General features: G+C 42.1%; 1 protein-coding gene across 2 annotated transcripts in view; it reads left to right on the top strand.

The window, feature by feature from the left end:
* Positions 1-25,538, top strand: part of WDR70 (WD repeat domain 70) — a 221,509-nt gene that overhangs the window by 5,357 nt on the left and 190,614 nt on the right. For both annotated transcript variants that reach the window (XM_028527092.2, XM_036020201.1), the window contains exons 4-5: positions 5,041-5,161; positions 12,675-12,870. In XM_028527092.2, coding sequence (XP_028382893.1) covers positions 5,041-5,161; positions 12,675-12,870 — 317 coding nt within the window. The remainder of the gene's footprint in view (positions 1-5,040; positions 5,162-12,674; positions 12,871-25,538) is intronic.

Raw genomic sequence — 25,538 nt, 5'->3', positions numbered from 1 at the left:
TTTTTTTTTATGTTCCCGAAAGCTATAAGTGTGCCTTGGACATATGAGAGACCCTTTTTAGAACTGGTATACTATGAGGAGAAAAATGGGGAAGACACTTTTTTTAAATTCAAATTTTCATTTTGGGCATGGCTGTGCTGTGGATGGATTATAAACCTTCTCTGCTGGGGAAAAGCTTCCTTGAAAAAAAAAATGACTAAGGAAGGATTGAATACGATTTCAATGGATGATTTAATGACCCTGGAAAGAAGGATAATCCCAGAGATTTTAGAAATGAGAAAAGCTTCAATTTTTTAAAACTTGAAACAGAGTTCCTCTCCAGTTATACCCTATCTCACCCTCAAAGGCCTCACTCACATGTCACCTTTTCCAGGTGTTATTTCAGAACCCTTCTGGACATAATGGTTGTTGCCTGCCTTTGTTTTTATAGTTCTTTAAAAATGTTACAAATTTATTTTAATATTGTTCATGTATCGAGGATAAGAATCTTATTTTTTATATTTTTTATATTTACAGTGGAGAACACAGACCTTTGTATATAGTAGTTACATTTCTAAATAGTTAATGGAGAAATGCAACTAATGTCATTAAACTGTTACTTTTTACTTTCTAGTATTTTGACATTAAGCATTTAACATTAAATGTAAATTTGCATGAAATGGTACGCTACAGAATTGTTTAAATTAGAATAACAAATATTTAGATAAATGTTTAATAATATTTAAAATGCTTAATTTTAGATAAAAAGAATGTCATGATTAGAAAACATTTATTCTAGCTTATATTTATAGTAATTTTATTTCCTTTACATTTGTTTATCTTAACTCTAATTTCTTCCTTTAAGTTAAGTGGTTGCTATAATGATCGGCTATGAGATCATTATAGGTGCAAAATTACATTCATTTGAATCTGCAATTTATGTGAATCAGGCCAGATGGGACCTGGTAGTTTTGCATAGTTTGCAGTTAACAGAGGCAAACGTCCCATACATCTGGGGTGCTTTTGCAGAAGTGGTTATCTAAAACTGGTAGCTATTTGAAAGTAAAGAGGTAACAATAAAATGAGAGGCTTGAAAGAATAACTGTGTTGGAGAGCAGGTTACTTCCCTTTTGCTAAGGGAAGATATTTTACAGCGTTTACAGTGTGTTCGTTTCCACATTTGGTGAAAATGCACAAACAATCCCCTCTGCCAGGGATTTACAGTCTATTCAATTTTTTTTTTTTTTAAGATTTTATTTATTTTTGGAGGGAGGGGAAGGGAGGAAGAAAGAGGGGGAGAGAAACAACGATGTGCAAGAGAAACATCCATCTGTTGCCTCTTGCACATCCCCAATTGGGGACCTGGCCCGCAACCCTGGCATGTGCCCCAACTGGGAGCTGAACCAGCGACCTTTCAGGTCTCAGGCCGGCACTCCGTCCCCTGAGCCACACCAGCCAGGGCTGAATTCTTTTTTGTTTGGTTTGGTTTTTGTCCTTAGTCAACAACGAGGAAGAAATCTTTTTTCCTCTAAAATGTCTTCTTTTCTCCTGGCCACAGCCCCCATTACCATCTTGCTTTGATGAAGTAGCAGGTAATAAGCACCTCTTGGAATAAAAAATTCTTGCTAGTGTAAAAAAGAGTTAAAATTTTACATTGAAAAGTTAGTTGCTTCACAAGGATGGGACAACTCCAGTGAGACAGGGGGTTGGGTCACAATGCCCAGACAGTCTGGTGAGAGCCAGCGGTAAAGGCTGCAGGCTCACTGTTCTGTGAGGTAGGTGGTGCTTGTTAGGTAATTTCGATACCAAACGCAGGTTCCGCTGCCTGCTGCTCAAAAGCCAACCACCCAGAGATGGCTGGGTGGAAGGAAAAAGCGGTTTACTCAAGAGCTGGCAGCTTGAGAAGATGGTGAACTCTCATCGCAAAGACCATCTTCATTTGACACAGGCACGGGTTTCTGTAAGGAGGGAGGAGGAAGAAAAAAACCAGAACGAGGGAATCAGAAGGAGGGAGCTGAGCGTTCTCTGCCGAGGGGACTGCACGCAAGTCCACGCAGTCTGCTCAGATAACTGGCTGAGGCCAGCGAGTCTCCCGGAGCTGGAGTGCCTGAAGGTCTGGGTCTGCTTCTCCCGAAGTCAGTTCCTGGAATTCTTAAGCAAACAGGCCGTTTTCCTGCAGGAACGTGTTGGTTAACAGGCCGTCGTGGATGGGAACAAGGCTGAAAGAGTGCGGGCTGGGCTCCAGTTCCAGTCTCCAGAAAGCCCGATCAACTCAAAGAACGATCCTGTGTCGGAGCCTCACCGCGTGGCCCTGGGACTCCGCAGCCCTCACTCCACTTCTCTGCGCCTCCGGTTCTGCGGCTGTGGAGTGCGGGTAATGAACTTGACCTGCTTCTGCTGGACCAGACCATCGGAATTTACTAGGAGAGTCGAGCTTCAGTGTCTTCTCTCATAAAGAAGAAAGGGTGAATATGCGGGTGCTCATTGACTCCATTTGGAGAATCCTTTCACTGTTTCTTCGTAAATTAGATCATCGTGTACACTACCATGTCTTCGGATTTTATTTGTCAAGTATGCCTCGGCGAAGCTGAGAACAACAGGACCTACCTCAGAGGCTGTTAGGAAGATTAAAGACGACAGGGCGTGCTTAAAACAGTACCTGGTACATAGGAAGTTCCATGGAAATGTTAGCTACAATTATTGTTAAATTGAGGCTGATATTAAGATGCTTTTGGTTACTTTGCAAAGAAGTCACAGAAAAGCTACCGGTGGCTCAGATGGGAAGAATGTAGTATCACTCGTGACAAGAACTCTGGAATGGGGCTCTTCCGTCTTCTGAGTTTTGGCACAGAGAACATGAACTTTATTTCTCCCTTTTCTGCTTTGCCAGCTTTAGGGTATTGCTTGTCCTAAGCTGACTGTCCTCCCGACCTGAAGTTATCAGCAGAATTTGTTACATGCAGATGACCACTTCTGCAGGCTGCAAGGGAACTGTTTTGTACATCGCTGTTTAGGAGGAAGAAAGCTTTTCCCAAATGTACCTTCAGTTGACTTCCCTTCCCATCTTACTGACTCTAGTAACAGTGCGGCACACCAGTTCCAAAAATGGCCCCTGGCAAGAGCAATGTGGTTGACTTGGAATCGATTGTCACTCCTCTGGGCTGGGAGGGGCCCAGCATCTCCTGAAGCTCAGTGCTGCCTCCCACCTGGAGAAAACGGGCTTTCTTAGCAAGGGAAAAGGGCCAAATGGCTGTTGGGTAGGTGGCTGATAGTGTATGTATTGGTATTGTTCCCTGATCAGGGTCAGAACTGTCCCTGAGACCTGAGCCTAGCTAGAGTCCAGGTGTCCAGATGTAGTGTCCTGTTTGCCCCTGCCCCCAACCTTGCCCCTGCCCTGGAGGGCGTGGAGGCATTGATGGGAGAAGCTGGGTGAGGATAGGAGCCAAGCAGGCCCACTCTCAACTTTGGACATTATCCTTCTGTCCTCCTGCTACCAGAGTAGAGGATCGTTGAGTCCTAACCTGTCTCAGCCTAGTGGAGAGCACACAAAACAAACAAAAACAAACAAACCACAAAACAATAACAACCCCCCCCCCCAAAACACAGAAATGTGAACTAGAGCTATAGCATTGGCCTTATGTCTTCCCGGAGAGTTTTATCTTCCATGTTTGAAATAGACTAGTTACTTGTGGACATTTGCTTGTTGTCTGCTTGGTTTTCATCCTTCATGTCCCAGCAAGGAACGGCCCTGAAAAGTACAACAGTCTCATTAATAAGTGCCTTTTGATATCGCTCAACTTTGGGTGTATTGTTTTTCATTATTAAGGAAAAAAATGTTAAAGATTATCTCGGGTTATTGAGGATGGTAGCGATGGAGAACCGGACTATTCATATAACTCATTTACTTCCTGTGTGTCCCCTATTGTAGAATGAGAAAAAGATTTAGTTTCATTGGATACATTTTTGTCTTTCCAAGGTAGACAATTCTACGAACCTAATGTAATTGAAATTTTTTCTGACCAAAAATCTAGGGTAGAAAATTCAGAAATGAACAAAGGACTGAATTTAGGGTTAAAACATTAAAAATAAAAAATGAAATTAAGTGGGGATGTAAAGTACAGCATAGGAAATACAGTCAATAATATTGTCTTAACTGTGGTGTAAGGTGGGTGCTGGAAATACCAGGGGAGACACTTTGTAAAGTTTATGACTGTCTAACCACTATGCTGTATACCTGAAACTCATACAAAATAATAATGCATGTAAATTGTAATTTAAAAAATAATAAAATTACATCAAATCTTACCTTTGAATACTTGTTTTACTTACCGCTTTCCATATCCTTTTTTTTTTTTTTATTAAAAATTTATTTATTTTTAGAGAGAGGGGAAGGGAGGTATAGAGGGAGAGAAATGTCAGTGTGTGCTTGCCTCTCATGTACCCCCTACTGGGGACCTGGCCTGCAACCCAGGCGTGTGTCCTGCCTGGGAATTGAACTGGCAACCCTTTGGTTCACAGGCTGGCACTTAGTCCACCGAGCCACACTAGCCAGAGCACCTTCCACATCTTTTTTTTTTTTTTTTAAGATTTTATTTATTTATTTTTAGAGAGGGAAGGGAGGGAAGGAGGGAGAGAGACAGAGAGAGAGAGAAACATCGATGTGTGGTTGCTGGGGGTTATGGCCTGCAACCCAGGAATGTACCCTGGCTGGGAATCGAACCTGGGACACTTTGGTTCCCAGCCCGTGCTCAATCCACTGAGCTACGCCAGCCAGGGCCCACATCTTTTTATAGAGTGCAATCCTGGTTCATATTCTATTCACATCTAATTTTGTTTAGCATATCTGTTAATACTTCCCCAGATTTGTACATTTTCCATCACTACTTTTATTGGTTTTATTTTAGATTGTTGATACACAGTAATTTAATTATTTTCCCAGTATTGGGCATTTAGGGTGATCATTTTTTTGCTGTTACATCTTTATGACTGTTCATTTTCATCCTTTTTAAAACTGACAGATTTTGAGGTCTAACTATTAAAAATTCATTTTCACCTTTTCAGAAGCGAGAGAAAAAGAGGAAGAAATGAACAGAGAGAAAGAATTAAGAAGGCAAAGTGAAGATATCGAACCAACATCTTCAGGCTCAAATGCGGTCAGAGATTGCTCTAAGTCGTCTTCCAGGTACTTGACTTGTTCGAAAGGATTCTACTAAACTGCCATCGTCTCGGTGTTTATGGCGTGTTCGGCAAAGTTTGTGGTGTTCAAAGCCGGCACAAGTTCTCCGTTTCAGGCAGTAGTGTATTGTAGCACATCCCTGGGGTCTCGAGATGGTCCTGTGTCACACGGTGAGTCAGTTGAGGTTCGTCAAGTGTTCTAGGTGTAGTGTGGAAATAAATCTGTGCCGTTTGACTGCAGAGCGTAACTATATAAAGTTGGTCAGATGTTGACAAGTTTGTAATTTTCGTCACGTTTATTTTGACACTTACGTCTTTTGTACCCTTCTCCAAAATTATACATTCATGATGACCTTATTTGGAGGGATTCTTTACAGATATAGATAATCAGAAAGAATGTAAGTGACCATGGCCAGGTGGTTCAGTTGGGTTGGAGCATTATTCTATACACCAAAAGGTTGTGGGTTTGATTCCCAGTCGGGGCACATGCCTAGGTGGGGTTCGATCCCTGGTTGGGGCACACATGGGAGGCAACTGATAGATGTTTCTTTTTCACATCAGTGTTTCTCTTTCTCTGCCTCCTGAAAATCAATAAACATACCCTTGGGTGAGGAGTGAAAAATGAAAGAATATAAAAGGAGGCACATTATAAAGAGAAAACAGCCATTAAAATTACTTTAGAATGAAATTTAATACTATGCAACTTAATTGCTAAGAACTTTAGGAGACATAAATAGGATATAGATATCAAATCTGGATGGAGTGAAACAGGAACTCGAATGTTGTTTGGGTGTATTTGTAATTGTCAGATCGGCTCCATAAAAAACTCTTCCTGGCAAATCTACCATTGGACAGACATTCCTTCTGTTCACGGCAGAAAAACACGAAATGTCTGACTACACAGAACACCATTTGTAATGTGTCATTTCTTTTTCTGCTCCTCCGCGTCCTGGTGCGGACCTTTGGTGTCTCAGTCTAGGCTCCTGAACAGACTCTCACCGCTTTATAAACGCGGTCTTTTCTGTCCTGTCTCTGTAGGGAGGGGGCATATCTACGTGGGACTACAAGCCCGTTTTCATAGCAGTGCAGCCTGACGGTCTGCTCAGGCTCTGAGGCGTGTGCACGTCTTTGTGCACGTTGGGAAAGAGCAGGCGCCAGCACGCTTTCTCTATGAAGGACAGATTGTAACTATTTTAGGCACTGGGGTCCGCACAGTCTCTTTCTCAGCTACTCAGCTGTGCCGTAGACAATACATAAATAAATGGGCTTGGCTGCCTTCCAATAAATCTTTAAGAAACATGCACCGGGGCCCTGCGCAGTTGGTTAGAGCATTGTCCTGATACGCTAAGGTTGCAGGTTCAATTCCCAGTCAGGGCACATAACAAGAATCAATCAGTGAATGCATGAATGCGTAGAACAACAAAATGGATCTCTCTCCCTCTCTCCCTCTCTCTTGCTCTCTCTCACCCTCTCTCCCCTCCTCCTTCCCCTTCTCCTTGCTCTCTCTAAAATCAGTCAATAAGAGAGAGGGAGAGGTAGAGAGAGAATCAAAGAAACAAAGAAACAACCAAACAAATACTGGGCCAAAGTTTGCTGCCCTGTGTTGCAGGGCATCATTCCTTTACATACCAGTCAACCCATTCAGTTTTGCGTTGTCCATGGTGTCGTGTCGGCTGTCAACCACACACATGCCCTGGGTGTCAGTATGACAGAGAAAACCCCTCCTTTTCCTAAGAGGGGTACTTTAACATAATATTTACCTTTAGTTTCTTACTCCTGGGATGATTTAAGATGTTAAAAACTACTGTTGTGTTTTTGGGAATTCATTTTATTGCTGAGGTTTTTACAAACATAATGATTCCATTAACTGAAAAATTTAAGTTTCAGTAGTTCTGTTGATTCTGTATTTTGCTGCAACACAAACTTTATTTATTTATTTAAGTATATTTTATTGATTATACTACTCCAGTTGCCCCAATTTTGTTATCCCCTTTATCCCCCTCCTCCTTGTACCCCCTACCCTCCAGTACCCACCCCCACCACTTAGTTCATGTCCATTGGTTGTATATATAAGTCCTTTGGCCTCCCCATTTGCTATTGCAATGCGAACTTTAAAACCCAAAGATAAAGATCATGCACTCTTGGTCTTGGGAATACATTTTATTGATGTGACAAAACCCAAGCATTACTTCTGTCATTAGTGATTAAAATTCAAGAACTACTATTGACAGCGTAATTATAAAGTATACAGAAATTATCATCAAGGAGAATATAATAGAACGTTACTCCATTTCACTGATCAAAGAGTGGAAGTTTATTTAACTCGGTTTCAGAAGACCTCAAGTGAATAATCCACGGCAGATGAATAGACTCATCAAAGCTTATGTTTCATTTCCTGTATCTATTAGCGGGTTCTTTAGGCTGCTCTGTGCATTGAATCATTTTACTTATAAAATAACCTGACTATGGCTAAAATTAATTAGAACTTGGAAGTCTGTTTCAGTAAGTAGCTATATTAAGAACATCTTTATTTATAACAAGGTGCAATCCAAGATATTTTCTATATTAGAGTGCATATAATATCTATTTTAGAGTCACGGAGGGAGAGAAGAAGAGAGGGAGAGAAACATCGAGTGGTTGTCTCTCATGTATGCCCCGACCGGGCACCAAACCTGTAACCCAGGCATGTGCCCTGACTGGGAATCAAACCAGCGACCTTTTGCTTTGTGGGACAGTGCTCAGCCAACTGAGCCATACTGGCCAGGGCATAAGTTATTTTTTTAATTTAATGCTAGGACAAAAAAAAAATCCCTCTCTTCTCTAAGAGCTTTTCTTACTAGATACATAGAACACTATTTCTTTTTTGCCATGATTCCTAGAAGGCTTAGAGCTCAGTTCAGTGTTCTTTTGGGATTGTCTCATCCCAGAGCTCCAGTTCAGGGAACAAGGATTTGAGCTGGAAATAGGGTCGTGTTTTGGGAATTGTGGGAACCATCTGGCTGCAACTGAGTATTTAGTTAGTTATCTTGACTGGGCTGCAACTTTTACCTCTATGCAAAGCATTAGTGAATCAGTGCCCCTAACATATTTCATATTAAGGAGACACATGAAAATGTATTTCTTTGCCATTGAAGTCAGTGTTTGAGCTGATGATGGACTCAGACAAAACACTGCTGACTTTTTGCCTGCCTACAAATTGTTTTTAAGAAAAAATTAGGAAGTTTGCCTGTGGGCCAGGCAGTATTCTATAGGTTTAATAAATAAAGGCTGTTATTAAGACAGGGTTCAGATTTATTAAGGATGCAACAGTCTAGGAGTTGTTTATAGCTCTGGTTAGCTGACTTCTTTCACTCCCATTTAGGATCTTACATTAGGTACTGAAACTAGGTAGTTATCTGTCAGAAAGAAAAAAGAAACCAGATAAAGATAGTTAATTTTGTTCTAAGAAGACTATTTTCCTTATATTTTCAAAGACCTTCAGTTTTAAGTAGAGATTAAGCAAGTAAGCACCATCAGATTTTAGTTTTCCCAGAGGCAGAAAGCAAGCGGCAACCTCCTCGTTGGTCACCACAAGCGTGTGTTAGCGCCGTGAGCAGCGTGTTCACTGACCCTGGAAAGGGACCTGCTGACCCTGGGGTCAGATCACACAGTTAGAGGGGACTCTTTTGAAATTTTGTAAACCGATATACAATTTTAATTTAATTTTATTTTATTTTTGAGTCTTTGCCTGAGGATATGTTCATTGATTTCAGAGAGAGGAAGGGGGAGAGGGAGAGACACAGGAGAGAGAAACAGGGACGGGTTCCCTCCCGCACGTGCCTGACAGGAGATCAAACCCGGGGCCTGGGCGTGTGCCCTGACCCCTGACCGGGGTGGAGCCTGCAGCCTTGGGGTGAGGGGTGCGGAGTGACGTCCAACCACCTGGGCCACCTGGCCGGGCCGTGTTTCTAAGTTGTATCTTATTGCTACTGTCTTGATTTTTTTATTATGAAAAAGGTTTTATGACATAAAATTTACCACTTCAAACATTTTAAAGTGTACAATTTCAGTGGCATTAAAACATATTTAATATCGTGCAACCATCACCACTATCTATTTCCAAAAATATTACCACTCCAGACAGAAACTAGAATTATTAAGCAATAATTCCCCACTTTCTTCTCCCCTTAGCCCCTGATAATCTCCTATCCTTTGAGATTTTCTCTCTCCATGAATTTGCCGAGTGTAGGTATGTCAATAAGTGGAATCATATAACATTTGTCCTTTTGTGTCTGGATCCTGTTTGCATAATGTCTTTCCTAAGGTTTGTGTTGTATCAGCATTTCATGCTTTTAAGTGGCTGAATAGTACTCCACTGTATGCATATGCCATTATTTGTTTATTCATTTGTTGATTGATTCTTGGGTTGTTTCCACCTTTGTGCATCATGCATGCATAGCTCTTATACTTTGGTCATTGATCCTTTTTGAGTTCCTTTTATATATGTTACAAGGTAGGGGTCCAACTTCTTTTGTTTTTTGGCTCATCTTGGTTATTCCAATGTGTAATGTAAGGTATGATTCTAGGGTAGTTTCCTGTTTTATTTCATATATGTTTAGCACTTATTTCATGGTAATCATTTTATTCACTATTTTTTAATAATTTTTTTAAAGATTTTATTTAGTTATTCCTAGAGAGAGGGGAAGGGAGGGAGAAAGAAAGGAAGAGAAACATCAGTGTGTGGTTGCCTCTCGTGCACCCCCTACTGGGTACCTGGCCCCCAACCCAGGCATGTGCCCTGACTGGGAATCAAACTGGCGACCCTTTGGTTTGAAGGCTGGTGCTCAGTCCACTGAGCCATACCAGCCAGGTCTTCATTGTTTTTTAATGCAGACTTGTTACATATAAATAATTTCTTATAATTTGAGTTCAGTTTTGGGATTTGCTTTTCTACTCTTCTGGCTGTATTTTTTTTCAGTACTATTTTTTTAATTAAGTTTTTTCCTTTGTGATATGTTGAGAGTCTGTTTCACAAAACATACAAATAATTATTTGAAAGTCTACAGTGTTAAAATTTGTTTTAAAGAAAGACAGTCATCTAACAGGAGCACTTTTATTGACTTTGAATAAATGTTATATGGATGTAAGTTGCCAATGAAATACAAATACTAGGAAGAAATATGTCATTTATGCAGTGAATGCATAATGTAGCTACATATAGCTACAAGGTAGCTACATACAGCATAGCTACACATACAGTGTAGCTACATATAGCTAAAAGGTAGGTGAGAAATATTGATATACTCTAAATTTGTAAGGCAGGAATCAGATGTTTGCATTTCATTTTAAGAAATTAGTGTCAGGAAAAAATGGATTTGCTTATGAATTTAATTCCTAAATTGAAATTGTACAACTATACATCTTTTTAATGCTTAGCTAAGCTGTCTTTCTTTGAAAAACTCAGCTGAGAAAAATATTAGGATTTGATTCTTTTTTTTTTTTTTTAAGATTTTATTTATTTATTTATTTTTAGAGAGGGAAGGGAGGGAGAGAGAGGGAGAGAGAGAGAGAAACATCAATGTGCGGTTGCTGGGGGTTATGGCCTGCAACCCAGGAATGTGCCCTGACTGGGAATCGAACCTGGGACACTTTGGTTCCCAGTCCGTGCTCAATCCACTGAGCTACACCAGCCAGGGCTGGATTTGATTCTTAGTTGTCTTTTCATCTAATACATATTGTTTCTCAGTTTCTGGTTCGTATTTTGGCACCACATTGAATCAAAGGCATATTTTAAACATGAAACGTGTTCTGTTTTCTGTCAAGGACATTTTTGGACATAATTTCATGGACTTTGTTTTTCAGACTATTGAAAATATGTTAAAGATTGTTTATTTTTTGGCTTAAGCACACCCAGGTCCGGGTGGGGCTGCGGCCTGCAGAGTCAGCCGTGGTGAGATCAGCAGGGCTCCCTTAGGTCCTCGGCTCCGGGCTGGGGGCTGGCTTCCGAACCGGCTTGCTCAGTTACAGCGCGGGCTCTGAGGGCCACCGTCACTTCAACGTCCAATTCTCTGTGGCCCAAAGCCTTTTGCATGGATACAGTCTGACTTCCAAACCAGTGCAGTTGGAAATGTGTGACTTAATCATGAGGGAGGACATTTGAGAGTGTGATACTTTAATACAAATCTATTCAGCCTTTCAGCTGTTATTTATTATGTTGTTGACTGTCTCTGGGGACGCAAGTCGGCTGAAATGTGCGAGCTCCCATCGTTGTGGGGTGGAGGGGAGGGAGAACAGGTTATAAACAGCTGATAACCAATCAGATGGGATAACCCACATGTATGTAGTTAATAATCACAGTGAGGCAATTAAGGCGGTAGTGACGGGCAAGGATGTTTTTGAAAGTTCAGAAAGGGGGGCCCTGAAGGCCTCTTTCAGGAGGCGCCTTTTCAGGAGACCCCAGGGGCGAGAAAGAGCCCGTGTGACGGCAGTGCCAGCAAAGCGACTGCGGGTACAAAGGCCCTCACGCTGAGCCGGGCTGGCCCTGTCTGGTCAGAGCCAGGACGGAGGCCTGCGGGGCCGGAGCACAGGGCCGGAGCAGGACCATCTCGAGAACAAAGGGCAACGCTCTGTGTGGAGGTTTGGTAGTGCCTTGTGTGAGGGTAGCATGTGAGAATGAATTCCTTTTGAGTGAAGCGAGATGAAAATAGCAAGGAGAATCCCATTTTTTTCTGTAACAGATATGTCAGGCATCGTCTAGATGCTAGAGACACAGCAAGGAACACAAAGGACAGAAATGCTTTCTTGAGATTGCACACCAGAAACCCTTAATTAGAAGGTTGTGATACTTTGGAGTCATATAAAATATTTGCTAGATTCATCGCTACAATTAGGAAGGCAATTCTCGACTCACTGGGATGGGGCAGGAGGTCGGGGGATGGTGGCGGTGGCGGCTTCCAGGAGGCTGGAGGTGTTTGGTAAAGACCGTAATGAGAGTGTGCATCAGTCCTCCCTCAGGTATCCCGGACAGCAAACCAGTCCAGAATCAATATGACACTCACTGGAATAAGATATTTTTAGGATCCAGGAATGTGGCACTGAACATTTTAGCAACTCAGCAAACTTGAATTAGAACTGAGAAGTAATTTGTATTTCAGAAATCATATTGAGACATGTTGGGAGTAATACTAACCTTCTTCCGTGACTGGCTTTCTTTGCCCTTGTGGCAAACAGTGACTGGATTCAAGTATGGTCAAGTGATCTTCCTTTGTGGGTGTCGTGCTTTTGTGGTTTTCCTTGCACGTTCCAGTTGTCCCGCTGTCCCTCCACGAGGGAGGGTGATCTAACGGGCCTCTGGTGCGGAATGGGCCTTTATTCCTGACTCTCACTTATGCCTAGGTAAGGTAAGTGGATAAATGAAGTGTTTTGCTCTCTTAAGACAAAAACAATGTTAACATCAGGCCTCAGGAGGAGAGTGGGGGCCGCTGTCCCTGGGGCGTGGTCTCCCTCGGGGCAGAGGCAGAGAGCCCTGTTTCTGTCCTCAGTGACACGAGCAGCAGTGGAAGCGAAGAGAGCTCCGACTCTTCCGACGACGACGAGCTGATTGGCCCTCCTCTACCCCCGGAGATGGTGGAAGAGCCGGTCCATCGCGTGGAGGAAGCTATCGGCCACTTACCGCCCCCTCTCCAGGAAGAAGAGGAAGAAGATGATGATGGTGACAGTGATTCCGAAGAGGAAGAAGTAAGTATTTCAGTGGTAATTTAGGAACTCAGTGGGGTAGCTCAGAGGAGCGTAGCTACCAGTTCCCTGCTAGACTGTTATTCATGAGTGAGACTAAATTAAAAAGAAAAGGATCTGAATTTACTGCTGAAGGCCCTTGTTGAAAGTTCAGCTCTAAAGGATGCACTTCAGAAATGAAGGAATAGAATTCAAAAATAATGCGTGGAGAGCCGGAAGCAGTGTGTTAAAGAAGAAATTGATTAATAGATATTTTATTAAATCTTTGTAAGCAGGGAGTGTAAATAATGGTAATGATGAATGGGATAATGGTAATGATATGGGATTTAAAGACCAAGTGGATCTCCAATTTTTGTGAAAAATAATGTGAAAACTGTGATAGTGGAATCAGTTCATTCATTTTGAAGAACTTGTATTATTTGGAGGAGGCTACAGACATTCATTAACTTCAGATTAGTTTAAGCTGAGCGTGTAATTTACAGTGTTAAGAGTAATTGGTCAAAGAATAGAAATAAATTGTACAACCTCAAAAGTACTAAAAGGAAAAAACACAAAGGAAACCACTGGTTTACTTTGCGTATTTGATACCTGGAGTGGATTATTTTTTAATACCACCTCCCTCTGTGTGGTAAGTTATTTTTGGTAGTACTTAAGAAGTGACACAGATAATGGTCAGAAGAGAAACTGACCGCTTTGCAGCTGTGTCAGCAACATCACAGACTGGGCATTCCCTGCAGACTCACACCCACCTGGGGTAGCAGACTTGCCCATCTGTGTTCGTCGCAGTGGATCAGAGAAAGCTTTTGATCTCAATTTTGAAAAAGGTTTTTTGCATGAAATGACATACACACACATACGTACAAACATGCATACAGGTGTATGTGCTTGGGTGTATATAATATTAGGAAAAGAAGTACTTAAGAATAAATTGGGCATTTTCATTAAACATCGTATTTTATAATAAATTTCCAAAACTGCGGTGTTGAATGTACTTTTTTTCCTTTTTAACATGAATTTTACTGGCTTAAAAAAAATCTCTGTCTTTGAAATGTTTTTACTAAAATCTATTTTATAGAAAATCCCTCACTTTCTAATATACTTGGTAAAAACTATTAAGTTTTCATCTCTGAGAATCAGAGAAAATGTCTGAATCGTGGCAAATACTGGCATTAAATGATTCGTTGCTCCAGAATGGTTTTGACGCCGTCTGCTGGGGAGTTCACGTGTGGCCCTTTGGGATTCCGCCGTCTTCTGTTTTGAACCCTGGCAGTCAGAGAGTTGTTACTCTGTGGAAGTTATGCATGGAAGGGACTCAGATTTTGTCTTTGTCTCAATAACCAGTGTTTTGAATCCGAGCCCGCTGTTGACATGCAGAAGTGTGCGGTACAACAGGGACTGGGGGTGTGGAGTTAGCCTTGAAATAAGCTCGAATGATTTCGAATCATTGAAAACATCCGAAAACGCGTGTAGTCGAGCACGTATGTGGTGCCCGTATGTCGTGCAGACTGCATAACAGAATCTTCAAATTAACTTCATGTTGAATGCGGCATTAAAAGGTAAAAATATGCTAACTCCAAGTTTGCACATATTGTTAAAACTGCACTAATAGCAAACATAACAAAATATAAATTTCTACACTGAGATTTCTAGAACTGTCAGTAATGGTGATTGTATAAAGCAGACCCACCTTTAGTTTGTTTTGTTGTTGTTTCTAAAATTCCTGCGGAAAATGCATCCTCTTGTTGTCTGCACGACATTCACGGCAGGGCTATCCATGTGCCATGGAATGAAATGCAAACATTCCAGTACATCACCAGAGAGGAGACAAAGGAGGTAGCAGGAAATCCCAGTAAACAGCGATCACAAATTAAGGTGGTGGGCATGAATACAAATGCGTCATTATTCACAATAGATGCATATGGACTTGCCACTTAAGAGATAGCAGTTCTCAGACTGGATGGAGAAATTCACACGTACTCTGTGAGTGATACACCTAAAATGTATTGACACAGAAATGTTGAACGAAAAAGGAAGAGAATATATCAGGAAAATAGCAATCCAAAGATAACTGATTAGTATCATAAAATCAATTTAAGACAAAATAAGCTTTAAATTCATAATCTGAATTAGCAAATTGAGTGTCATTACCTGATGGTAAAAAGAATAATGTATTCTCCAGGAACATTTGGCAGTCCTTAACCTCTGTGTGTTTAACACAGTATACTCAAAGCAAAAATTGGTAGGATTATAAGGAGAAATGGAGAATCTACAGTTGTAAAGGGAGATTCAGAAATTGTTAAGATCACAGTTAGTACGAGTAAAGATTTGAACCATACAAATGTGTATGTTTTATCTATTGAACATATACAGAACCTTCATCTGTCATTTTCTTTTCAAGTGCATGTGGGTGACCAGAAGCAACAAGAAGCACACACCCAGGTCACACAAATTTATCATGTACTTTCCCACAACATGCTATGGACATGAGAAAGATATACTTAACTTTGGGTAGTTCACAGATTAGGTGATATTTAGGTTGATGTATTAAATGTGAGAATGTTATCTATTTAATGTTTGTGTGCTTCCAAAATTTGTATGTTGAAACCCTTAACCCCCCCCCCCACTGTCATTGTATGTGCAGATGAGCCTCTTTGGAAGTAGTTAATGTTAAGTTAGGTCATAAGGGTGGGTCCTGATACGATAGGATTAGTGTCTTTACGAGGAGAGAGGCACCAGAGAGCTGCCCTCTGCAAGACAAGAAGAATGTCCTCATCACAAATCAAATTCTTGACACCTGGATCGTGGACTTCCAGCCTCCAGAACTGTGAGGAAATAAATTTCCCAAGTTTAAGCCACCCAGCCTGTGTGTTTTGTTGGGCTAGCCTGAGCGGACTGCTTCAGGTTTGCAAGGCTAACGAGGGTCTGGGGGACAGAGAACGGAAGAAACAGGTGTTGCGAGCAGGAAAACGTTTGCTAAAGCAAAGGCCTAAATCCACGCAAGCGCACGGTACGGCGGTGAAATGTCACGTGATCAGCGTGTGGCTGAGTGTCCTCACCAGGGGCAAGTGGGACGATGAGGCTGCTGAGGTCAGTCACAGAGCAGTACACAGGAGAAATACCTTCCGGAGGGGGTGGAATTTGAATGGGCCTCCTAGAGGGTGACGTTTTGGTGCAGGTGGTGGGGGAGGCCACATCCTGTCTGTGGAGAGCGAATGGCAGGAACAAAGGCACAGTGTGAAAGCGCAGAGTCAGGGTGGTGGGAGAATTCAGGTTGTCCAGAATAGAAAGTTGATAAACAAACAGGCAGACCTTTGACCTGGACTGGTGTGTAGTATTTACTAAAGTGCAGCGATGCAGGAGGCGACCCATCCTGGGCGCGGGGCTCAGAAACCCACTTGTCCTGGCTGTAATGAATGAGTGTCTGTCAGGAGATTGAGCAACAGCTTGCCTTTTTTTTTAAAGGATTATATGCATTGATTCTTTTTGGAAATACATCATTGTCTTTTTATAATGTCATGCTATTATAAACATAGTAAAGAGAAAATGCTGATAAAATAATATGTAGGTCAAAGCAAGGCTGTTGGTGATGTGTTCCAATAACGGCCTCAGTTGTATTCATTCATTCATTCATTCATTCATTCAATCCTCACCCAAGGATATGTTTTATTGATTTTTTTAGAGAGGGGGAAAAAGAGGGGAGAGAGAGAGAGAGAGAGAGAGAGAGAGAGAGAGAAACATCAGTGTGAGAGAGAAACATCGATTGGTTGCCTTCCTCATGAGCCCTGACCAGGGCCTCAAACCCCCAACATAGGTATGTGCCCTGACCAGGAATTGAACCTGCGACCTTTCGATGACAGGTACTCTCTGGGTGTTGGGGACATCGCAATGAATGAAGCAGACAAATCCCTGTTCTGGTGGTGCTTACGTTTCTGCTAGAGTCGCTTTTACTGCTTCATATTCTGTCCTGCTTCCCTAACGGTAAGCATTCCCCGAGGACATACCCTTGTTTACCTTATCATTTCACACTTGGCCGGAGATGAGCTTCTCACATCTTCTTGTTTTCGTGACTCCTGTTCACTCAGAGCATCTCATCTGAACTTCAGGTCCAGCTTTCTAACCACTCATGAAACGTCCATATTTAAGCTCCAACAGTATTCTCAATTCAACAGCTAAGATCAAACTTTTATTTTCTACTGCTTAGCTTGTCTCTTTAAAGGCCTCTAGGATCTCTCATTTCAATCCCCTTTTCCTCACTGCTTCAAGATCAAACTGTTTGTAACACGGGCCCCACTGCAAATGATGCATAGTGCTCATTACCTAGTGAGTGAGAGTAGACCTCCACAGTGGGCAGGGCTCCGTCTGGGGACTCCTGAGTGCAATTTGATTACTTTGTTGCTCAGAAACTTGCAAAGCCCCGAGACATTCTGTGGAGCCGGAAAGCAGCCAAGTTCACATACTTGAGAGGCTAAATATTTCAGCAAGTATTATTGAAATTAATGGGAAAATATTTTTTAAAAAATAGCTTTTTAAAAACCCAGTGGTTCTGAGCCTGACTGTAAGAATCATCTGGGGTCACTGAAAAACCAAGCGCGCTCAGGCTCGGACACCTGCAGGATAGGCGGATGTGGTGGGTCGGGGGTGGGCCCTGCCTGGACGCCTGCAGTCTGTGCTGAAGTGAAGGCGGGCACAGGGCCGCGGACCCAGACGGTCACAGCTAGTGCAGGGCCGTCGGTCAGCCGCGGTGGTGTGCCTCCACGAGTTAGGATCAGTGTCACGCATCGTGGACACTGAAGGACGTGAGATGTGGCTGACATAGTGCTGCTTCTTCAGAAGGTGGCCGTGGAATCGCTGCCTTGTCCCTCTGTGACGGCAAAGCCACTTTGAAGGTTACACGGAAAACTGTATATAAGAATATTCTTTCTCCCAAATACCTTAGGAGTAATTTTATTATTTTGTGGCAAATATTTCTTTGATAATGCGTGAAAATTGGTTTCTCTAGAAGGGTCAGTGTTCAGTTGGCTTCCGAAGAGGGCGTGGAGAGGCGGCAAGCTCCCGGCCTTTTGAAGTGTGCTCATTTTTATGCATTTTAGGCCTCTCCTGAATTATGTCTGTTAATCATCACCGTCATGTTCTTTGCAGAGCTACGAACAGGTAGATATTCTAGGAACTGAGCCAGTTCCTCTCACAGCTGTTTTTATGATTGGAACGATGTTACCGAGTATCAAGAGCCTTAAAAAAGTTTTCGTCTCCTTTAAACTCGGTGACATCACTTCTGGGATTCTGTCCTGAGGAAATGTGGGGAAGAGCTCTATGCACAAAGTCCTCCTTATCACAGCAGTCCTCATAATACTGGTTTTGGAACGTGGCCCGGGGAACGTGCTTTGGGGGCGGCAGGTGTGGAATGGGATCCCTCCTGCGAGTTTTCACGGGGGAGCCAAGGAGAGCATGTCCCTGGCCGCTTCACTGGTGGTGCTGAGATTCCGACTTCAGTGCGTTCAGTGCACTCATGTATTTCTGGTGGGGTGACTTCCCAGAGAGCAGCATTTCTTGTGTGTGTGTGTGTGTGTGTGTGTGTTTTATCTCACCTGAGGAAGTGCTTATTGACTTTAGAGAGGGGGAAGGGAGGGGGAGAGAGAGGGAGAGGAACATCGATGTGAGAGAGAAATACATCGATCAGTTGCCTCTTGCATGTGCCCCAGCCAGGGCTGAACCCACAGCCTAGGCATGTGCTCTGACTGGGAATTGAACCTGTGACCCTTCGGTTTACAGGACAGTGCTCCAGCCAACTGTGCCACACTGGCCAGAGCTTGTTCTGGCTTTTAAAGGCAAAATGTAAACAAATGTCATGGTCCCCGCAAAAAAAAAAAATGATTAGGCTTGTTCAGAGCTTTCTTTTTTTTTTTTTTTTAAGATTTTATTTATTTATTTTTAGAGAGGGAAGGGAGGGGGAGAGAGAGAGAGAGAGAGAAACATCAAAGTGCGGTTGCCGGGGGTTGTGGCCTGCAACCCAGGCATGTGCCCTGACTGGGAATCGAACCTGCGATGCTTTGGTTAACAGCCCGCGCTCAATCCACTGAGCTACGCCAGCCAGGGGTAGAGCTTTCTTTTGACAGAAAGCTTTCATGTCCAAAAAATGTTTGACAATAAATGATGTATGGAAATTGTGGAATAATTAGAAATTCTGTAAGTAAATATCTAATAATAGGGGAAGGATATGTGAATTATATAGTCATAAAAATATGTTGCGGTCATTGAACATGTTTAGTAAGAGTTTTCAGTGGCACTAGGGAGGGAGGCAAACCTGTGTGGACGGCACTGATACAAATGCGTGGAAAAACGTGCCCCTTGCTTGCTTCCGGATTGTGGGGGTGAGGATAAGGCTTTTTTCCTGCCTTGTGCTTTTTTATTTTCCAGTGTCCACATTGATCATACACTGTGCCTGTCATTACAGACAAATAATGGGCTTACAAGCAGTGAAGGATTATAGTCCTTCACTGTAAGGCAATTCAGATAGTAAGTTAAAAATCTAGAACAGGTAGAAAAAACAAACCTGAAATAGTATCGAACACCTATCGGAAATAAGTGTAAGTACTGTACTAGTGAATAAGTTTATATCTTCCTATGTTCCCAAAAGGATTTAATATAATGAAATGCTATAAGAAAGCAAAAATTAGGAGGAATAAAGGAAACTTCCCATTTTTCCCTTACAAATAAAGGAAAAAAACCCCAGGGAACATACAGTTAATGTGATACGTGGGAGGCAGAGTTCTGAACGTTTGCTGTGGGTAGGCCCCCAAACCCAGCCACCCTCATTGGTCCCTGTCTCCCTCCTCTCCACACCCGGCTCGGACGCACTAGCTGGTCTCATTGGCTCCGTCCCCGGGGTTTCTACCAGGTCTCCCGTGTCTCTCCATCTCCATCACTGCCAGCCCCTCAGTGAGTCCATGCCACTTCGATGCTACTGGTCGGTGGTCTCCCAGCTCCCACGGTCAGCTGGGAACTGTCATGGTGACCCAGGCAGCACGAAGAGGGAAAACAGAGACACGGCGGTAATGCAGAGTAGTGGTGAAGAGGGTGGGACTGGGGGCCAGACGGAGCTCCTTCGCTCTCAGCCCTGCGCCTTTGGGCAAGTGGCGTGACCGCTCTGTTTTCTTTCTCCTTTGTGACCTGGGGCTAATCCGCTGCAGTTGTGCGGGCCACTAAATGAGTGGAGGAGTGTATGTGGAACCCTTCGGAGGGTGCCTGCTGTGTATCATTACCCCATGGTCATCTACTTTAATATGTAGCAAAATGTGGATTAAAAATTTTTAGTGTGATTGCAGTCCTGGCTGGCGTAGCTCAGTGGATTGAGCGTGGGCTGCGAACCAAAGCATTGCAGGTTCGATTCCCAGTCAGGGCACATGCCTGGGTTGCAGGCCATGGCCCCCAGCAACTGCACATTGATGTTTCTCTCTCTCTCTCTCTCCCTCCCTTCCCTCTCTGGAAATAAATAAGTAAAATCTTTAAAAAAAATTTTTAGTGTGATTGCTAAGAAAAACATTTAAAAGTGGAACTAAAAGGAAACTTTTATATCACATTAAATAATTTATTCATGCTTCATACCAGTAGTCAGTGTTATAAGTAAGGAACATTAGGGGTGTTCTCTTTAAAATCAGGGACACGGCCCTGGCTGGTGTGGCTCAGTTGGTTGGGTGTTGTCCCACAAAGGGAAAGGTCCAGGTTCGATTCCCGGTCAGGGCACACGCCTGGGTTGTGGACTCCATCCCCAGGCAGGGCGCCTGCAAGAGGTGCAGCCAATCCATGTTCTCTCTCACGTCCACATTTCTCTCTCCTTCTCCCTCTCTCTCTAAAAGCAAATAAAATCTTAAAAATAGTAAGGAATGCGATAAAGATGGTAATTGTCACATTATTATTGTAGACATTTTTGCCAATTAAATCAAACGGGAGTAATACAAGACTACACATTAGGAAAGAAGTTAGATATTGTCGCATTTAATATGACTCTACTTAAAACCAAAAGGAACTCCTCAGAACTTTTATGACAGATTAATTTAATAGTAATTTCCAGTTTAAACAATTGAAAATGAAAAAAGGTACCTGTTTTGGAATAGGAGAAACAACTGCAGATTAGGAGTAAGCAAGTGAGACATGTGTCTGAGTATAAATAAAACTATAAACATTTTGGTACAAAAATACAAAAAACTACCACTAACTAAGCAATTGATTTCTTCATCTTTTGTCCCATAGAGGTCAAATAACTTACTCAATTTGCTTGTTTGCTCCCTTATCTGGATATTAAGTGGCAGAACTGCAGCTCAAACCTGGCTCCGTGCTTGTTGCCCTGCTGCGCTCCCTCCGCACCACTGGAGTCTGCGGGGCGGGGCCTGCTCTGAGTGGCCAAGCTCCGCCTGGGGTCGAGCATTGCTGATTTGGCAGCTGCTGACAAACTGGGAAATGACAATAGCTTAAACCTTTTTTTGGGGGGGGGGGTGGTCACAGAAGTGAAATCAAGTTAAATGGATCAGAATTAGTTTGCAGGCCCAGGATATCACAGATTTAGGCTGCTTCTGGTTTTTTGTTTGCCTTTATTTTGCCATCCTCACCACGCAGGCACCAGGATGGATGCTCAAGCAGACAGCCATTAATATTGCATTTTTGTCCGCAGGATGGCGGAGGGATAGAGAAGGCTACTTGGTTTGAACTTTGTATCTTTCTTTCACATGAGAGATACAGTATTTACTTTAGGAAGCCAGGATTCTAGCTGGAGGTCAGTGCTTCCATGATGAAGGACGGATAATGCTGGGAGCCAACCAGCAACTATGTAGTGAGCAAAAATTGTACTCAGTGTTTAGCACTTGCAGTTACAGTAACGACAAGTTATTTATTTGCCTTTTTCAGGGGTCATTTTAGCCATTGTGTATAGTCCTTTGACATTGCATGACATATATGTATATTGTTATTTTAACATAACACATAACATATATGTATATGTTATTTTATTTTGTTAGTTGTGGACATATTAGTTGCCTTTTCCCAAAGGAATAATAAAAGACAAAGTTTATGGATACTAATGCAATCTTTAAACTCTTAGGATTTGATTACAATATTAGCAGGCATGGGTTTCATTTGAATTCCTATGTGTCTTTTATGTCCTACTGTTTAGTAGCTTTTCTGTTGTTTTTATTGCTTCAGAAATGAGTTCTAATCTTTTTGGTTCATTTTGTTAAATGAAGATTCCATAAAACTAGTCTTGGATGAGATTTTAGTCAAGTTCAACTATATATCTGTCAAGTTCATTTATATAGAGAATCACTGAAATATTCATAAGGGAAATAGAGGAGTAAAAAATGACTTCATAAACTTTACAAAAGGATTCCCGGTAAGAAATCTGACCGAGGAAGTGCATTTTAAACTGCTCCACTTTAGGGGAGCGGACCCCCTCAGTGAAGTGAGTTCTACCTGTAAACAAAATGAGCAGTTTTCCCTCAGTTGAGTTGATGATACTATTTTCTTAAAGGTGTTTTTACTTGCTCCCTGCTCTCTTTTATTATTTTCCACAACTTACATATGACTTGTCCCCCATTTAACACTGCCCCTATCCGTAATTCAGAACATGTGTTTCAGGGATATGTCTCATATTTCATCAACATGGGCTAATCAACATATTGAAGGTGTGATTCGTAAATGTATCATACCTCACCAATTCCTATTTGCCCATTCATATTCTCTGAGAAAGGAGTTTGCTAGCTTTGAGTAGATACTGATCAAAACTTTAGTGCTTGCTGCTCATCCCTCCAGTCTCTGCTCGTTAAAAGTCCGTTCAGCCCTTAGCGACCTTTTCAAACGTGATTTCCTCTAGGCACCGTCTCCGCACCCAGCTGCCTGTGTTCCTCTCAGGCCTGGTTCCGCCCCCCGCAGCAAACTCGTGCTGCTTTTCTTCCTCAAGCATATCTGTGTGCTTGTCTTCACTCCTCTGTGGCCCCTTTGCTGTTGGATGTGATGACCTCAAGTATAAGGACTTGTATATAAACAGTGCGTGATTTTTAAAAACTCTCACAACCTCTAGGGTAGTGTCTTCCGTGTAGAACATACAGAGTAAGTATCTGTCAAGCGGCATTGAGCGAACTGGGTTCTTATAATCGAAAAGTTTGTTTTATGGCCTTGGCGAGTGCTTTCCCTTTGTGACGGGTCGATTCCCAGTCTTAGGTGGAAAGTGGAAGTAGGGGTGGGAGAGGGAACGCAGGAAACGTGAGCGTAGAAATGTGACTAGATGGATGTTTCTGGCAGAACCAGTCCATGTGCCTTGTCCTGAGCTTATGATTTAGATGACAGTTACATAATTATAAGAGCTGCCCCACAGTCCAGTGACATTAATTAGTTAATTTAATTGTATGAGCCATAACCGCTTATGAACTTCCCTGTCAAACGAGGCCAAAATAGTTGTAGTTTTCTCATCTTAGAACAGTCTCACAAACATTTTTAACAATATGATGGTTTTTACTGAGGTGTAATTTACATATAATAATGTTCACGGACCTTTACAGGTTCAGTTTGATGAGTTTTGACAATTTTATGTACAAGATGTAGGACATTTCCATCACCCAAGTAGTTCTTTAGGCACATTAAGAACTATACTGCCTGCTTATGATGATTGTTTTTTCTATGCATTTTACTTCAGTTGCTGCTCAGTAGTAGCCCTGGTGTCACTGCTGACGTCCCGGGATTGCAGATATTAATGTCCTATGTCATGATTTCTTTCGATAACAAGCTTGCTTTTCTCTCATTCTTACTTTATGCCACTTATATGCAGTGGTAATAAAATTATTCTTTCAAATATAATGCAAATGCAAATGGAATGCAAACCATTATTAAACTTTGTCAAATTACACCAACTGTTAAATAATTCAAAGTATTTAGTGTTAGGAGGTTTATTATTATTTTTCTTTGAATTTGATAAGTGAATAAAAATTCAAGTGGGTAGGGTTCAGAGAAAAGGGGTGAAAAATCAAATCTAAGTCATATCTATAATGTCCACATGGTTCTGATTTTTTTTTTAAAGGTAAAGAAGGTTGTAACTTACAATTAAATGGAGACTTTGGGATTATCGAGGATTTCCATTACCCTTGCTATCCTGTTTCCCATTACTACGGAAAATGGAGACTTGCGGTTCATGACTGTAACTAAAGGCCAGATGTAGCAGGGACTTTTCAGTCGTGAGCACCTGTTTTTCGTGACCTCCCTCTGACTCCCGGGCTGGCACGTTCTGTCGTGGAGAGTCTCAGTTTGGGCCACCATTGCACTGCTGTGACTCCTGTGCCGAGGCTTCTATCCCCTTGACCTTGGTCATGGCCAACCACCTGTATCAGTCAGTCTCTGCCCCTCCTGCGTAGGGAAAGGTTTAAGAATTAAAAGTGGAAAAGACCCTCCTCTCAGTTCTCGGAAGTTGATATGAGCATGAGATGACTCATGTATACGCCAAACATACGGGGTAGACACACACCAAGCACTCAGAATTGCTGGGTTTTATCATAGTTTTCATTACCATTCATTACCAATATTTGACTAATGACCAGTTTTAATTTAATTGCAGCTTACTGGAAAGAAAAATAATTTAAAAAAATTTTTTGAAGAAGCTTAATGATTTTAACTTTAGAGAAAACTGATGTTCTTTAAAAGAGAAATTGAATTACAGCTGCAAGATTCTGTCAGCAGAGGATGCTAGAAGCTCTATGCCGAAATCTAGTGAATGTGTTCCTTACCATTTCCAAAGTGCTGGTGTGTGAAGGTCTTCATTCTTTACGATGGACACTAGGGGGCAATAGAGGCACTTTGGCTTTGGAAAGCATCCATTTTTTTCAACTTGTCTCCTGCCTACAGTGGAAGGAAAAAAACCTAAAAACCATATCTTCTACAAATTGGAACAAGTGAGGTTTAGGTTAAAGTTAATTCTAGAATAATTACTTTTAAAAAAGAATAATGCAGAAAAATTATATTCTTGATGATCTGACAATATCATAACAAATATATTTATAGTTTAAAAAAAACCTTAACGCTTTTTAGAGCAGTAACAGCTTCCTGCGTAGGATAAGTTAAATGGCAGGCATGTCAAGGGTATCCTCTTTATAATTTAAGATTTAAGCCTGTAAGGAGAAGAAGTTTATTTCTCTGATCACCAGAGTAATCCAATCTTTTAAAAACATATCAGATCTTGTTACTTCCCTGCTTCCCTTGTTGTTTTCCTGTCTGTAAACCCTCCAATTTCTCCCAATCACGTTATTAAGCGGTCAGGGTTTCTTGCCTTGATCTCTAAAGCCCTGCATGACTTGGCCCCTTCGGGTCTCTCTGACTTCAGCCCCTTCCCCTCTTGTCTACCCACACCCGCCTTTCTGTTTGCACAGCCCCTGTGCCTGTGCCCTCTGAGAGCCTTTCTGTTTACTGGGTCCTCTGCGGAGTGACACTCAGGGTTTCACACGGCTTCCTCGCTTTATTTGGGTCTTTGTGCCAGTGTTGCCTCTCTGACTACCTTCTAGAAGTACCCCCCCCCCACACACCACTGTTCTGCCTGTCACTGCTTTATCTGACGTTGTGTATATTGGTTTGTTGTCTTTGTCCTCACAGTAATGCAGGTTACATGAGGGCCATTCCATTGTCTCTTTCATCACTGTATCCCT

Source organism: Phyllostomus discolor, chromosome 3, assembly GCF_004126475.2.
Source record: "Phyllostomus discolor isolate MPI-MPIP mPhyDis1 chromosome 3, mPhyDis1.pri.v3, whole genome shotgun sequence".
NCBI lineage: Eukaryota > Metazoa > Chordata > Mammalia > Chiroptera > Phyllostomidae > Phyllostomus > Phyllostomus discolor.
This window is presented reverse-complemented; position numbering and strand designations above follow the sequence as displayed.